The following is a 17,429-nucleotide window of genomic DNA, read 5'->3' on the forward strand; positions in this document are numbered from 1 at the left end:
GTATGAGTGGGTGGCTGGGTGGGTGGCTGGGTGGGTGGGGTACGAGTGGGTGGCTGAGTGGGTGGCTGAGTGGGTAGCTGGGTGGGTGGAGAATGAGTGGGTGGCTGGGTGGGTGGCTCGGTGGGTGGGGTACGGGTGGGTGGGTGGGGTATGAGTGGGTGACTGGGTGGGTGGCTGGGTGGGGCGGGGGTATTAGTGGGTGGCTGAGTGAGTGGCTAGGTGGGTGGGTGGCTGGGTGGGTGGGGTATGAGTGGGTGGCTGGGTGGGTGGCTGGGTGGGGGGGGTATGAGTGGGTGGATAAGTGGGTGGCTGGGTGGGTGGGGTATGAGTGGGTGGCTGGGTGGGTGGAGGGGTTGGTGCCCCCCACCCCTCCCCCCACGGGATTTATTAATCAGACATGACGCGCTTGGCGCAGACGTGACCTCCGTTTGGAAGACGGATGGAGAGTTCCACACCGCCCCAATGCCCCGAGGTCTTTCCTCTTCCTTCCTTCCTCCACCCTCGGCTCCGTTTTTTTGCTCCACTCAGGAGTGTTCCCCTGGTGCTCGATATCCAGCATTCATCATCGTCATCGTCGTCATCGTCGTCCTCGCCAGCCACCATCTCACCACGTGTCCCCCCCCACCCCACCTCCGCCCGCAACTGCGGTCCATCACAAACCAAACCCACGGGTCGTGCAGCCCGACTCCGGACCGTGGAGTGAAACAACTTCAGTCGCGCGCTCCTTCGACGGAGGAGGAGGAGGAGGAAGAGCAAGCCGACACGACCTCTTTCTATCTCTCTCTCTCTGTGCCGAAGCCCTCTCAGAATCGGAATCTTTATTCATACTGGAGGAATCCGATGAGCTATAAAGCTCTTTTCACAGATGTCCAGTAGAGGCACGGGGTAAGAACGTTTCAACAACCAACAATTGCATCATCTCGTCGTAGCCAGCAGCTGAACACATTGCTGCTTTACGCAAGCATCCCTTCACCAACCCACACTGAACGGCGTGGCGAAGTGTGGACCAATAACTTCCAGGATGTGGCACGGGTCCCTCATCATCCAGCAGTGGATTGACAAAGAGCCTGCGTGTGAACCGAATCATGTTTCTGATCGCTAACAGCACTTGCTCCAACAGCCTGAGAGCAGCTTTGTTTTTATTTCTGATCCATGTCAATATGTATTAACAACCTTAGTCTGCCATTGATGCAAAGACAAAGATCCCCCTTGGATAGCCTTAGCATTGTTGGGGCAAGTGCTGTTAGCGAGCGCCTATGAAGGCCGGCACGGCACACGAAGGTGGCTATCACCACACCTGACCGCCTTTCTCTCACCAGCGGCGACGTTTATACACAGCACCAGGTTCTCATTTGAGGCTGAGTCGACCTAAGGGAGGCTCATAACCAGTTCAGATAATCGTCGCCGGTGTTGGCCTGCGAGCGGGATTCGAAATCGTGTCGCGGGGTTTCGAAGCGCAGCGTAGCGCTAACCGCTGCACCACCGCTCCCCACTCCATGAGTATTAAAAACTTCAGTCTGGCATTGTTGCTCACACACACACACGACAGCGGATTGACAGGCGCTCTTGTACGTGCCGGCTGTAAAAAAAGGAATTGACAACTTTGCCCATATTACGAACGACAGAACGTGCCTTGTGTTAATGTCCTCACCGGGTAATAAATACAGCTCTCGCGAGAAACGTGAGGCAACTTTTATTTTTATTTTCACCCGATCACTTTTCGCATAATTACATTCTAAAACTTGTTCCCAAGTTTGCCTGAGTTTTAGTGCAAGGACAGCAACAGACGATGCATACAGATAGCCGGCCCTCAGCGCAGTGGCTAGGAGATGTTAACTACCTCGCTCGGTATACAGGAAGTCGTGTTTTCGCGTCTTTCTATCTTACCGAGTACGGCCCCACTGAACTGTGTAGCTCTTTATTTTTAGGAGCGACCTGGCACCACAAATGATACCTCAACGAAGTGGGCTTATCACGTGGACAATTATATCAGCAGCCCAAAAACTCTAAACGCGTGATGTTGATTCTAAATGTGGAGGGAAAAACCGGAGGGAAATCCACGCGACCACGGGGAGAGAGAGAGAGACACGCAAACTCCAAATATACAGCAGGCGTCAGGGTCGGCGGCATCCAGACACACACGCGTTCCCACGTGCGCACGTGTGAGTGTGTCAGAGTGTGCGTATGTGTTTGAGTGTGTGTGAGAGAATGTGTGAGAGTGTGTGTATGTGAGAGTGTGTGTCTGTGTGTGTGTGAGTGGGGAGCGGTAGTGTAGCGGTTAGCGCGCTACGCTACGAACCTGGCGACCCGGGTTCGATTCTCGCTCACGGCCAACACCAGTGACGATTATCTGAACCGGTCCTGGGCCTCCCCTAGGTCGACTCAGCCTCAAATGAGTACCTGATGCGGTGGATAAAAAAACATTGCCACTAGGGAGACAAAGGCGGTCGGGCGTGGTGCTGGCCACCCACCCCCTCGTGTACCGTTACGGCCTTCATAGGTGCTCGCTAACAGCACTTCCCCCTACAGTCTGTTAAGGCTATATGGGGGATCTTTTTTATCTTTGTGTGATTGGGGAGCGATAGTGTAGCGGTTAGCGCGCTACGCTACGAACCTGGCGATCCGGGTTCGATTCTCCCACACGGCCAACACCACCAGTGACGAATATCTGAACGGGTCCTGAGGTCGACCCAGCCTCAAATGTGTAACTGGTGCGGTGCGTAAACATCGCCACTAGGGAGACAAAGGCGGCCGTCATAGGTGCTGTTCGCTAACAGCACTTGTCCCAACAGTCTGTTAAGGCTATACGGGGGATATTTGTCTTTGGCATGTGAGAGCACATTGACAATTGTTTTGGCCATGCAAGCCAAGCCACCAAAATCACCCACATGATATAATTATTGTCAGCTTCGTCGTTGAACACATTTATCGCCTTTTTATTCGGGTCGTTTTTTCAGCCAAAAATAAACAAATAAAAGTTTATGATATCAGCTGAATAATAACCGCAAACCAAAAAACCAAAAATTCCAATAAGTATATTTTGTAAACAGTAATATAGGGACCGCGCATTCCCCCCCCCCCTTGTCTCTACCAGAAGAATTACATTCCGTTGGTCCAAAGTTAATAAAATACTTTGATACTTAAATGCCATAAATATTGGATTTAATTACGAAATCTCGATCGCTGCTGTGGCTTTTATGCTGGACTATAATTTAGCGGCCTGCTACACATTAACGCGAGATGATGGCTGCCTATGTAGGCCAGCAAATTTTACGTCGGAGCAATTTTCTTATCGTGGGAAATACAACAACAATAACAACAACAAAGATAGAGAGGTCTGTTTTGCCACACGGAGAAACACAATTCTCAGTCCGATAGCCTACGAGCCTTCCTGGACCAGCATTTGCTTCAGCATGAAATAAAAATATATAAACGATAGACATTTTTATATATATATCTTGGAAAGCCTCACTGATTCGTCTGAAGACTCCAGCTAAGGAGGGATTTTATGTACGTACGTTGAACTTCTTTCGCGCCGTACGTAGCCAACGGCGCTTAATCAGAGGTGCTGGGAGAAGGACAACGAATTGTAACACAGGAAGCAGTTGTAAAGTAATTAGTGTTCAATCTAGATTCAAATGTGCATAGCCCCCAGTGGCTTCCTGATGTCGGAAGGAAGGATCCTGCATTGGTGTTTGGCCAATTCCTTCAACAGCAGAGTGACTCTTGACCTTTGACGCGCAGCCGTGCACCCCTTCGGGTTCTCAGAAAGGGGCATCTCGCACCCCCCCCCTCCCTAGGGGGTGCGCGCACCCCGGGTTAAGAACCACCGGGCCACAGCGTACACGTCCACGTGTCTCTCCATCCTCGTGTCCGTCTTCATAGCCGCCTGCCTGCCTGTCCGCCCGTCAGCCCGTTTGTCGTGACCCGTGGTGGCCTTCTCTCAGACTGCCGCTCCGTCCTCGTGTCCCCTCGTGTGCCCCCCCCCCTCCCTCCCTCACCCCCTACCCCCTGTTCCCCCCGTCCCCCTCCCCGTGTCCCACCCACGCCGTCCAGGTGAGAGCATCAGACGCACGGGAAGACGCGAGGAGGCGAGCACGGACGAACAAACCGCGCGAGTCGAGCAGCACCCCATTCTGTCGTCACCCTCCTTCTCCCTCCCAGCAGTCGACAGTGGACAAGTAAAGCCCACGCCGCCGCCGCCGCCGCCGCACAGATGGATCGTACCGCACGCCTGCCCGTGCGGTACACCTCGAACCCTCTTGTGCTGTCGTTCTCGCGCTCGCTCACGCGCTCGTTCACGCGCTCGCGTTCTAACACATCACAATCAAAGAGAAAGACCCCCACGTGTAGCCTGTAACAGACTGTTGGGGCAAGCGTTGTTAGCGAGCAGCACCTATGGAGGCAGGCACGGCAACACGAGGAGGTGGGTGGCCAACATCACGCCCGGCCGCCTTTGTCTCCCCAGTGGCGATGTTTTTACACACCGCACCAGGTACTCATTTGAGGCTGAGTCGACCTAGGGGAGGCCCGGGACCGGTTAAAATAATCGTCACTGGTGTTGGCCGTGTAGTATAGCTTGTAACAGATTGTTGGGGCAAGTGCTGTTAGCGAGCAGCACACACACACACTCGCACACACAAACACAATGATGCTGCCATCGCTCCCTTCCTTCTGCCAAATCCCCTCGATCAGCTGTTGCACAGACAACACTCGACCCACACAAGTTTGACCCTTACAGCAATATCGCCAGCACAAATAACATGTCATTAACACTGTCAATAACACACCCCTTTACACCACAATATATAACACACGTACTACCATTGCGGCCAATGGCTCTGCTTCTTTAATTGTCCTTATATTTTTTGGGGGGGGAGGGGGGCGGGGTGGCTTTATTGGTTTAATTATATAATTATTAAGTTTGACATTGTCCACAGGGTCAAACACAGGGTTAGCTCATGGTCAATACACGTTCACGCCTTCGCCATGTTTCATAGCGACGAGAATCAATACATTTTTCCAATCAACCAGCTTTTCCGGGGTCATACGTAACAATAAACTTCAGTTTTTTTTAATTTTCTTTCTATATAAACGGAGACAACGATCCCCCATGCACGTAGCCTGTAACAGACTGTTGGGGATAATGTTGTTAGCGAGCACCTATGAAGGTGGGCATTATGGCACACGAGGGGGCTGGGTGGCGTCTCCATGGTTCTGATGTTTAGACACCGTGCCAGATACTAATTTAAGGCTGAGTCGACGTAGGGGCGGCCCAGTACCATTTCAGATATTCGCCGCCACCGAGAAAATGAACGTGAATAGACGTGGGGGTCGCAGGGTTCGTAGCGCTGCGCGCTAACCACTGCACCGCCGCTTTCCACACACGTAAATAAATGCACGAGCAATGAGTTGTGGGTTTTATACGTTTGCGATTTTCGGGGTTTTTAAGGACAATTAGCGATCAATTGCGGCAATGGCTCTCGATCTGTCGGGAATAGCTGAGCACTCTCAAACCTCAACATCTCCCCCCTCCCCATCCACCCCCAGGCGCACCACCACTCCTCCCGACAGTGCCGGGAAATGTGTTAACTTTAAATAGATTTTAAAAAAACAACAAAAAATCAAACTCCCCAAAAAACTATTCACGTTGCTTTCTACCGACCTTCCCTTCTTCCATACGCCGTGCAAAACAAAACAAAACGACGACGAGAAACAGCCGCACGTGGAGTCCAACACGCGTAGGACTACACACAGTCGCAGGCGGAATCCAACACGTGTAGGACTCCGCACAGTCACAGGTGGAGTCTAACACGCGTAGGACTCCGCACAGTCACAGGTGGAGTCTAACACGCGTAGGACTCCGCACAGTCGCACGTGGAGACTAACACCCGTAGGACTCCGCACAGTCACAGGTGGAGTCTAACACATGTAGGACTCCGCACAGCCGCAGGTGGAGTCTAACACGCGTAGGACTCCGCACAGTCGCAGGCGGAGTCTAACACACGTAGGACTCCGCACAGTCACAGGTGGAGTCTAACAGGTGTAGGACTCCGCACAGTCGCAGGTGGAGTCTAACACACGTAAGACTACGCACACCAATGTTGCTCACAGTTACATCGCTGGTGATGCGATTTATTGCACCCCCCGCCCCCCCCCACCCCTCCAAAAAAAAGCCGGCAGGATGTACATGTGTACATGCATGGTGTACATGTGTACATGCATGGTGTGCACGTGTACATGCATGGTGTGTATGTGTACATGCATGGTGTACATGTGTACATGCATGGTGTGTACGTGTACATGCATGGTGTGCATGCATACTGTCTGTTAATTGCCATGTGAATGACCCATCCGGTAATGGATATCCATTGTAATTTACATTCATACATTAAACCACCCCGCCCCCCTTCTGACGCTCTCGCACCCGATTGGCTCACGGGTGACGACGTCATGTTAATCCCCCTCTATATAAGGAGCGAAACGGGAGGATTTTCTGCACGACTCTTGGCTTTCGCCTGATGATGCTGGTGGTGATTTACTGGCGGAACGTCGTGCTCGGATCGTAAATGTTGTTGCTTTACCCCCCAACGCACCGGTGTGCTGTGCTAGTGACGCATTGGCCACGTTTTGTTTACGTGACACACTTTACTCCAGTGCCGGATTAAGCTAGTGCGAGGCCTGTAGCATTATGTTAAAACGGGGCCCTAAATAAAACAAAAACACACGTAAATATTAAAGAAACATCAAATTTTAACCTGGATAGTAAATTAATTGTATTTTTTCATTTGCTATGCAGCCACATAATACGACATATCGCTAACCCTAAACACCAAGTCGTTCATAAAAGTCGAAGGCGGTATAGTACTATAGTAAATAGAGCAAGTGCAGAATCACGGAACCGGAATTGATAGCTTGAAAGCGTTTAGCGCGGGGCCCTTGAAAGCGCGGGGCCCGTAGCATGTGCAGCTACTTGTGCTACCGGCCTCAAGGTGCACATGGCCTGGCACAAGCGTCGTGGTGATGTCACCGCCACTTAGTGGCGAATGGCGATTGTTGTTGTTGTTGTTGCTCCTACGTTAACCCGGCACCGACTGCAGGGGCTGCGCCTCTACCCTCGCTACGCATCGCCACCGCTCCCCTGCGATGTGAGACGCCGCGGTGTGGAGCCGCCTGCCCTTTGCCCCCCCCCCCTCCTCCCGGGGCTAACGAGAGCTGTCCGCTCCGCGCCAGGTGGAGCGTCGACGTCTCGCTGAATGACAACGGCGGCGGTCGACGGCCCCAGCTACAGCGGCAGCAGCAGCAGCAGCGAAGGACGGGCGCGCCGTGAGTGTTGCCACGGCATTCATCAGCGCGAGGGAGACAACCGCGTCGATAGACGCCCTGAGCGATGGCATCGCCGTCTCACTCGCTCGCTCTCTCTCTCTCTCCCTTACTCGCTCCGCTCTCTCCCGCTCGTTCCACTCCTCCCGCTCGTTCCACTCTACCGCTCTTTCTCCCGCTCCGCTCGCTCTCTTACTTTGCTCCACTCTCCCGCTCCCTCTCGCTCCCCTCGCTCTCCCTCCCGCTCGTTCCGCTCTCCCACTTTGCTCCACTCTCCCGCTCGCTCCTTGCGTACACACTCCCAACAAGACGCAGATCGCGGCTGCCGGCATCACGACTGTCACGATATCCGCGTGTTGACGCCAGCAGCAGCAGCATAACACTGACAACCACAGACATCACCAGCGGCGCCATCACCCACATCACCATCACTCACAGGGGGCACAGCCGCACTTTGCCAGTTGGGCTGAAGTTGTAACTAATTGGCGTTTTGTTTACGTGACAAATGCCTGACAAATTGGCTGTGCCGGGTGGTGGAGGGGTTAACGACGCATTTATATTTACTCGATCTAACCCAAAGACCTCTATTATGTGCAATGACCCTGCTGAGCTGCAGCTCTAAACAAATATCGTCGTTGCCATGGGCCCTGATAGAAAACTGTAAAATACTATAAACTATTTTTTTATTTTATCAGGTGTAAGGCCTCACGGAGCATTGCAGCTCTTTTTCAGAAGCGACCTGACGATCTGGCGACATGACAGCTCAACGAAGTTGGCTTATTATCTACATTTTGACTGAAGAATATGGCTTATCATCATCGCGTGGACATTCATAGCAGCCAAATACTCTAAACGCGCGACGTTGAGCCTAAATGTGGAGGCAAAAAATACTGGCGAACCCGCATAAAAAAAATCCACGTGAGACGTACAGACTTCAAATTATACAACAGGCATCGTCAGGGTCAGGATCGAATCCACGACCTGCATACCAGGCGAGGTAGTTAACATCTCCTAGCAACCGTGATGGTGATGAGAGAGACACGCAAAGTCCAAATATACAGCAGGCATCGTAAGGGTTGGGATCGAACCCACGACCTCCTGCACACCAGGCGAGGTAGTTAACATCTCCTAGCCACCGTGGCACCCCAAGGGACTGAAACGAGCCCCCCGCTCTCCTCTTATCCCCAACTCCTCTTCAAGGCCCCTCTGGCGCCTGGGCCCCTGCGCAGTTGCACCGCCTGCACACCCGACATCCACACCAGCGGCCCGTGCGGGGCACGCTCACCCCTTGTCTCACTCCGCGTCGCGATTGAGAGCCGCGGTTTCTGCTCGCGCTCTCGCAGGACCCAGCGCGCCTGGCCGGGAGACGATGACGGCGGAGGAGGCGGCGACGCGGGGGACGTGGGGGGCCCCGGAGGGACGGGTGAGCGTTGGGGGGGGCCCACGGTGGGCAGGGCCCTGGGGGGGTCCCCCGCCTCTCAGTCGCCATCGCCGACGTCGGATAAACTCTCCGCGTCGCTCAGCATGGCCTCCGCGTCCGCGAGCAGCACGCCGGTGGGTGACTCTCCGTGGGTGACTCTCCGTGGGTGACTCTCCGTGCGTGACTCTCCGTGCGTGACTCTCCGTGGGTGACTCTCCGTGGGTGACTCTCTGTTGGTGACTCTCCGTGGGTGACTCTCCGTGCGTGACTCTCCGTGGGTGACTCTCCGTGGGTGACTCTCCGTGCGTGCTCTGTGGGTGACTCTCCGTGGGTGACTCTCCGTGCGTGCTCTGTGGGTGACTCTCCGTGGGTGACTCTGTGGGTAACTCTCCGTGGGTGACTCTCCGTGGGTGACTCTCCGTGGGTGACTCTCCGTGCGTGCTCTGTGGGTGACTCTCCGTGCGTGCTCTGTGGGTGACTCTCCGTGCGTGCTCTGTGGGTGACTCTCCGTGGGTGACTCTCCGTGGGTGACTCTCCGTGCGTGCTCTGTGGGTGACTCTCCGTGGGTGACTCTCCGTGGGTGACTCTCCGTGGGAACGTGCCGAGGTCCGTCGTCATCATGGCACCCCGTTGGTGATTCAGAGATGAGCGACAACGTTGGTCGGTTCTTCGTAATTGTGGTGATTTGTCTTGCGGGTTCACGTGAAGCGCTCTGCCCTCTGGGTGTCTCAGGAGAGACACTCTCCCCTCTGGGTGTCTCAGTAGAGACACGCTCCCCTCTGGGTGTCTCAGTAGAGACACTCTCCCCTCTGGGTGTCTCAGTAGAGACACTCTCCCCTCTGGGTGTCTCAGTAGAGACACTCTCCCCTCTCGGTGTCTCAGTAGAGACACTCTCCCCTCTGGGTGTCTCAGTAGAGACACTCTCCCCTCTGGGTGTCTCAGTAGAGACACTCTCCCCTCTGGGTGTCTCAGTAGAGACACTCTCCCCTCTCGGTGTCTCAGTAGAGACACTCTCCCCTCTGTGTGTCTCAGTAGAGACACTCTCCCCTCTGGGTGTCTCAGTAGAGACACTCTCCCCTCTGGGTGTCTCAGTAGAGCCACTCTCCCCTCTGGGTGTCTCAGTAGAGACACTCTCCCCTCTGGGTGTCTCAGTAGAGACATTTCCCTCTGGGTGTCTCAGTAGAGACACTCTCCCCTCTGGGTGTCTCAGTAGAGACACTCTCCCCTCTGGGTGTCTCAGTAGAGACACTCTCCCCTCTGTGTGTCTCAGTAGAGACACTCTCCCCTCGGGGTGTCTCAGTAGAGACACTCTCCCATCTGGGTGTCTCAGTTGAGACACTCTCCCCTCTGGGTGTCTCAGTTGAGACACTCTCCCCTCTGTGTGTCTCAGTAGAGACACTCTCCCCTCTGGGTGTCTCAGTTGAGACACTCTCCCCTCTGGGTGTCTCAGTAGAGACACTCTCCCCTCTGGGTGTCTCAGTAGAGACACTCTCTCCTCTGAGTGTCTCAGTAGAGACACTCTCCCCTCTGGGTGTCTCAGTAGAGACACTCTTCCCTCTGGGTGTCTCAGTAGAGACGCTCCCCTCTGGGTGTCTCAGTAGAGACACTCTCCCCTCTGGGTGTCTCAGTAGAGACACTCTCCCCTCTGGGTGTCTCAGTAGAGACACTCTTCCCTCTGGGTGTCTCAGTAGAGACACTCTCCCCTCTGGGTGTCTCAGTAGAGACACTCTCCCCTCTGTGTGTCTCAGTAGAGACACTCTCCCCTCTGGGTGTCTTCGTTGAGACTCTCTCTCGAGCCACCGTGGCGTCCCAAACGACGCTCGTGCGCACGTGACACCTCGCGTCATCGCGTCCCGGCGTCATTCGAGCAAAGTTCGACAGCAGATCCCGTGACCGCTGCCATCGGCGAGCACCTCGTGTGAACTTTCCCGCCGCGTGGGTCGGCGGGACCGGAGGTTTTGTAAGGAACCTTTTTTCTCGTGTGTTTGTTTTTTTGTCGCAGCGAAAGCGCCTGCGGACGGCACGGGCGAGATGATGATCATGATGGGCCGGCCACGGCCGGAGCTGTGGGCAGTACAGGGTGTTTCAAAAAGATGGGCCCGATTTTAAATCGCTATATCTCTGCAATTGGGTCCATCGTCTTGAAATACCTTGTATTTCCTGGGCTGCGCAATAACTCTCTCCCCTCGGGTTCTACCCCCCCCCCCCCCCCCCGGTAAAAATCACGGGCCTGACAAGAAGCCGATACGGTAGTGCGTTATGTGAAAGTGTATGATGAGTATTGTTGTTGTTGTCGTGTTCACTGGTACTTTTTTTTTGTTTTTTTTTACCACGTTCGCCTTACCGCGTGCGTCAATGTGAGTCGGCGGCGTGGAAGCGAAAGAGATATGTTGTTCGTACGAGCAAAAAAAACAAAACGGATCTCGGAAGGTATTTATTAATCTCCCACGCCGAATGAGCGGCATCGTTGTTGATCCGCACGTGGCATCGTGGGGAGCGGTGAGCGCTCAGCACGCTGTGTGTAGGCCTTCATCCAGCAGTGGATTGATCATGGTTGATGACGGCGCTGATGACGATGAAGTGACGAGCGGTGTCTGAACCTTCAGCAGCCCGCATTGCTGACCGGTGTGGTGAAGTATGGTCAAACACCCCCTAGGACCGACGCGGAGGGCAGAGGTGAGGCTCTCATCCCACAGTGGACTGACAAATAGCTGCAAATTATAATTGTTTTTGTCGTTGGTGATGATAGTAATCTCGACCACGGTGGTGTTTGGCACCAAGATGAGGATGTATCAACACGGAGCGGAAAGTAGAAATGATGATGTGACGAGTTGGCGATGGGATTTTAAAAAAAAAACGCACACACGCACACTTGCCACGGGCGGATGGATTCTCGAATCAATGAAGTCTTTAAATGCGGGGGTTAAATGGGAGGTAGAGGCAGAGTTTGGTTGAGTCGCAAGATCAAAAATGGATGGAGGCGAAGTTCGTTCTCTCGTTCTCTCGTGCTCATTTCTCTCCGTTTGAATGCCCCGGAACGCGTTGCCGGCATTGAGTGTCGCAGCAACAACAAAAAAATGCCGCGCAACAAAAAAATTGCGACGTGAAACATCTCGGGGTCAAATAAATCACCCGCAGAGAGCGGAGGCCACGCATCTCATTGGCAAATAGCAGTCATACTGTGCGGCCCTTTGTCAATCTACTGCTGGATGAACGACTCTGCATGGAACTATACCCTGGTGCTGCGATCAAGGAGACCTGGGGTTCAACTCCCAGCCGTCATAACACGTCGGTGGTATCGAGTTATCTGATCAGTCCCACTTAGTCGATTCAGACTTCAACGAGTGTTTGGTGAAATGTTCGTAACGTCAGCACTGGGGAGACAGAGAGGCATCTGCGTGTGGTGCTGGCTACACTGCTCCCCGTGTGCTATCATCATCATCAGACACGGATCATTCCACTGTTGTCTGCATAGACTCACACAGAGTCCCATCGTTTGCTGTCCTTACCCCGCACCTGCGATTAGCACGGTTGGCTAAACACGGTGCGAAAGAAGTTCAACATAGTACCATCGTACATGTTGTCCATGGCGTTGCTTAAACAAAATCCACCACATCCTTGTAGATGCGGAGGGGGGGGGGGGCGCATGCTCAGTCAGTGTTAAAGTTTAAACGAACATCAAACGCTAAACAGAATGAGTAACAATGCGATCTGCGCGTGTCCACAGTGTATTCTACTCTGCAGCCTCTCACCCACCTGTTGTATGTACGTGTGTACGTTGACCTTCTTTCGCACCGTACGTAGCCAACCGTGGCTAATCGGAGGTGCAGAGGGAAAGACAACAAACTAAACACAAAAAAGCAATTCTACAGAAATTAGTTTGTCAATATGGATGATGATGATTTAAAAGTATCAGAGCTTCCAGTGGCTTCCTAACATCGGAAGGAAGAGCGTTCCAGACGGCCGCGGAAGCAGCGCATCTGGAAGCGCCGCGTGGTGCGGTGACCACCGCCGCCTTTGTTCGACGGCTGAGCCAAAACTCCGCAATGATTGCCCATTGTTACATTTCTTACCAACATCATTTGGCTCTGAGAATTTAGCAGGGGTTGGTGTTCAGCTTTTAGCAGAAGTGGGGATTGGTGCAGATTGGTGAAGTATGGGGGGGGGGCTGCAGGGACCGTCTCCGTTATCGCTCCCCACTCACGTGAGTCATGGCTAGGAATCGAACTCAGGTTGGCGGGTGTTCGATGGGCGGCGTGCGGTGCTGCTAACCGCTGGCGCCACCACTCCACCGGGGAATCGGGCAGCATCGAAATAAATCACGGCCCTTCAGCCGCATCCCCGAATCTCCGATCCGACCGCGACTTCAAGAAACATTGCTGGACTTCGCGAAATGGGGCGTCATTGATTCCAATATCATAATGAAAGAACACTAATTGTTCTGCATAGGGGCGAATCACAACAATAACAACAATAGATCTGCCTAGGGTGGTACTGGACAATCATCATCATAGAAACAATCATTAATTTGTTTTAAAAAATATCAACAGCAGTCATTGTATGGGCAAACTTGCCCCTGCCATACGAATGTGGAATTTCCACAGGAATGGCTCACTCAGGGCTGCCGACGGAAAGGACCCCACGGCACTCACCGTCGATTGCTGACATATGTGAAGAAGAGCCTTCACGACACATCGGATCCCTCCTACAGTCTAAATAAAGATTGCTGATTGATCCTGAATTGATCTTGGGCGTGGGCAGGCGTGCCTTGCCAAGCACTGCCCTCTAGCGGGGGGAATCACGCATGGAGCAAAGACAAAGATCCCCCGTATAGCCTTAACAGACTGTAGGGGCAAGTGCTGTTCGCGAGCACCTTGGGGGTGGGTGGCCAGCACCACGCCCGGACGCCTTTGTCTCCCCAGTGGCGATGTCTACACACGGCACCAGGTACTCACTTGAGGCTGAGTCGACGCAGCCAATTAAGTTAAGGTTTGTCACGTAAACAAAACGCGCCAATTGGCTACTACGGTAGTTCAGCACCATCGGTTGTGTGTTGGAGAGTGACCCCACACCGGGTTGTGTGTTGGAGAGTGAACCACACCGGGTTGTGTGTGGGAGAGTGAACCACACCGGGTTGTGTGTGGGAGAGTGAACCACACCGGGTTGTGTGTGGGAGAGTGAACCACACCGCGTTGTGTGTTGGAGAGTGAACCACACCGGGTTGTGTGTGGGAGAGTGAACCACACCGGGTTGTGTGTTGGAGAGTGAACCACACCGGGTTGTGTGTGGGAGAGTGAACCACACCGGGTTGTGTGTGGGAGAGTGAACCACACCGGGTTGTGTGTGGGAGAGTGAACCACACCGGGTTGTGTGTGGGAGAGTGAACCCACACCGAGTTGTGTGTTGGAGAGTGAACCACACCGGGTTGTGTGTGGGAGAGTGAACCCATACCGGGTTGTGTGTGGGAGAGTGAACCACACCGGGTTGTGTGTGGGAGAGTGAACCACACCGGGTTGTGTGTGGGAGAGTGAACCACACCGAGTTGTGTGTGGGAGAGTGAACCACACCGGGTTGTGTGTGGGAGAGTGAACCACACCGAGTTGTGTGTGGGAGAGTGAACCACACCGGGTTGTGTCTGGGAGAGTGAACCACACCGAGTTGTGTGTGGGAGAGTGAACCACACCGGGTTGTGTGTGGGAGAGTGAACCCACGACATTCGCAATGTTAAGCACCGCGAGACGCGCGCCGCTTCCCCGCGACGCGGTCGACAAGACCGCGTGTGCTGGTGGGGCAAAGTGTGGGTACAACACAAAGTGTGGGTACCACACAAAGTGTGGGTACCACATAAAGTGTGAGTACAACACAAAGTGTGAGTACAACACAAAGTGTGTGGTACTCACACAAAGTGTGAGTACAACACAAAGTGTGGGCATCACACAAAGTGTGAGTACAACACAAAGTGTGAGTACCACATAAAGTGTGGGTACCACACAAAGTGTGAGTACAACACAAAGTGTGAGTACAACACAAAGTGTGAGTACAACACAAAGTGTGACCTCGCAAAGGAATTGCGGCGTTGCGCCTTGAATGTTATTGTCGTTGCCCTGAGATAAACCGGCAGCAGGCAGTCAAGAGGAGGCGATCTTGCAACGTGAGAACAGACAACTATTTTTTTTAACGGGGTAAGGCTCCGACTGAGCTATCTATATACAAGCTCTTTGCCAGAAGCGACCCTGGCTATCACGAATGATTGCTCGACGAAGTGGCTTATCGTCACGTGGAACTGTATAGCAGCCAAATACTCGAAACGCGTGACGTCGATTCTGAATGTGGAGGGGCAAAACCGGAGGACCCGGAGGAGAAATCTACGCGTCCACGGGGAGAGTGAGCGTGCAAAACTACAAATATACTATACAGCAGGCGTCAGGGTCGGGCTTATGAATACCAGCAATGGATAATTTCGTCCACTTGGTATTCGCGCCGATCAGAATTACATTCAGAATATTTATTTAGAGTGGGAGGAATCGGATGGGCCGTGAAGCCGTTCGGTGCACTAGGCGACGGCGACTTGAAGGCTCAGCCGAAGTCTCACGGACGCAGACTTCACCGAAGCGACACACGCCGCGTCTACGCTTCACGGCGCACGTTAAAGATGCCGTGACGTGGCTCACGGAAGAGTAGGCCAAGCGCGTGCCGGCGTTACGACGTACACATTCCCCCAAATGTCAACGCTTCTCTGCTTCTTCTTCAGCGTCTTCATCTTCTACTTCTTCATATTCTTCTTCTTAATCTTCTTCGACTTCATCTAATTGTTCTTCATCATCTTATTATTCTTCATCTTATTGTTCTTCATCATCTTATTGTTCTTCATCATCTTATTGTTCTTCATATTCTTCATCTTCGTCTTCTTCATCTTCTACTTTATCATATTCTTCTTCATCTTATTCTTCTTCATCATCTTCTTCTCTATGATTGATGTCATAATCAGAATATATATTTATACTGCAGGAGGAATCCTATGAGCTGTAAAGCTCTTTTTTACAGATGTCCAGTAGGGGCACGTGGTCAGAACGTCGCAACAACAAACAGTACAAAAAAACCCCACGATATGAGTGAAACGTACAGGAGAGGAAAACAAATAACTTAAAACACATATACACACACACAAATAAAACTACATTATTTGGATCCAGATAGCAACAGCTGCAATTTCACGTCCAGGTGGTCAAGCCAGGTAACCGCGTCAGGAGCAGCCGACTGCTTTCGCTGTCCCAAAGCCCCGTCGTATTATTTGAGGGTTGACCCGCAGATTGCCACATTGGGCCAACACACAAAGCCACTGTCGCCCCCTGCTGCGACAGCTTGGAAGTCTCACGCGACGTCGGAGAGAGAGGGAGAGACACACGTGGTTGTCCTGGGTAGACAAATCGGAATAATAATAACAACAACCACCACCACCATCATCATCACCACTAACTACTACGACCTCTACAACCGTAAGCACCGCCCATCATCACCATCACCAACCATCGTGCCACGGAGCGATGTTACGCCGCTCGTTCCGCCGCTCCCAAAGTCGTCTACGACGGACCTCTCAATCTCGCTGGGATTCTCATTTTATTCCCAGCCCATCCATCGCCCGACTTGAACCAACCATTTTTCTTGCTTTGATTCCCTCTTGAGGGCCCTCTCTCTCTCGTTCGCCCACCCCCTGCCTCCGCTCCCTCCCTCCTTCCCCGTCTCGCTCGCTCTTCGCCCGGAGCAATTGAACTGTAATCTTCAAGCCGCCTCGACTGCTTCACAATCTGAGCTGCGACCTCGCCTCCATCCATCGCGCGTCGATCGTCGCCTTTCTCCCCGCCCCCCACCCACCTCCCATCGCCCAACTTTCTATTTGACCTCTGTGATCCACATATTTTAAATCGCGTAAAGTATTTTTTTGTTCCCCATTTTTGCGACGATCTTTCGTCGCTTCGCGCGAACGTCAAACCGAGCGGCGCTGCCGTTCGACCACTGAACTACCGGGCCTCTGTGGGGAAAAAAAAATGAAAAATAGAGCTTCATGTCTCAACAGATTCCTCCACTATAAATAAATAGTCTCATTCTGAACCGACGTGCGTGAAAGTCCTTGTATGTACTGGACGTTGAACTTGTGTCGCACCGTACGTAGCCAACCGCGCTAATCGGAGGTGCAATATAGCTGGGCAGCAGCTCCGTATAGCTGGGCAGCAGCGCTGTATAGCTGGGCAGCAGCGCTGTATAGCTGGGCAGCAGCTCCGTATAGCTGGGCAGCAACACTGTATAGCTGGGCAGCAGCGCCGTATAGCTGGGTAGCAGCACTGTATAGCTGGGCAGCAGCTCCGTATAGCTGGGCAGCAGCGCTGTATAGCTGGGCAGCAGCTCCGTATAGCTGGGCAGCAACACTGTATAGCTGGGCAGCAGCGCCGTATAGCTGGGTAGCAGCACTGTATAGCTGGGCAGCAGCTCCGTATAGCTGGGCAGCAGCGCCGTATAGCTGGGTAGCAGCTCCGTATAGCTGGGAAGCAGCTCCGTATAGCTGGGCAGCAGCTCCGTATAGCTGGGCAGCAGCTCCGTATAGCTGGGCAGCAGCGCCGTATAGCTGGGCAGCAGCTCCGTATAGCTGGGCAGCAGCTCCGTATAGCTGGGCAGCAGCTCCGTATAGCTG

At 53.2% G+C, this 17,429-nt stretch overlaps 1 protein-coding gene across 2 annotated transcripts in view; it reads left to right on the forward strand.

Moving 5' to 3' along the window:
• LOC116952597 (schwannomin-interacting protein 1-like) overlaps window positions 1-17,429 on the forward strand; it is a 186,860-nt gene that overhangs the window by 31,270 nt on the left and 138,161 nt on the right. The window contains exons 2-4 of one of the 2 annotated variants that reach the window (XM_032972104.2): window positions 4,057-4,181; window positions 7,234-7,326; window positions 8,667-8,877. In XM_032972104.2, coding sequence (XP_032827995.2) covers window positions 4,057-4,181; window positions 7,234-7,326; window positions 8,667-8,877 — 429 coding nt within the window. Of the gene's footprint in view, window positions 1-4,056; window positions 4,246-7,233; window positions 7,327-8,666; window positions 8,878-17,429 lie in introns of those variants that run through there. The other variant, XM_032972106.2, reaches the window with a different exon arrangement.

This window comes from Petromyzon marinus, chromosome 47 (assembly GCF_048934315.1).
Source record: "Petromyzon marinus isolate PM22_M1 ecotype Great Lakes invasive population chromosome 47, UKy_Petmar_22M1.pri1.0, whole genome shotgun sequence".
NCBI lineage: Eukaryota > Metazoa > Chordata > Hyperoartia > Petromyzontiformes > Petromyzontidae > Petromyzon > Petromyzon marinus.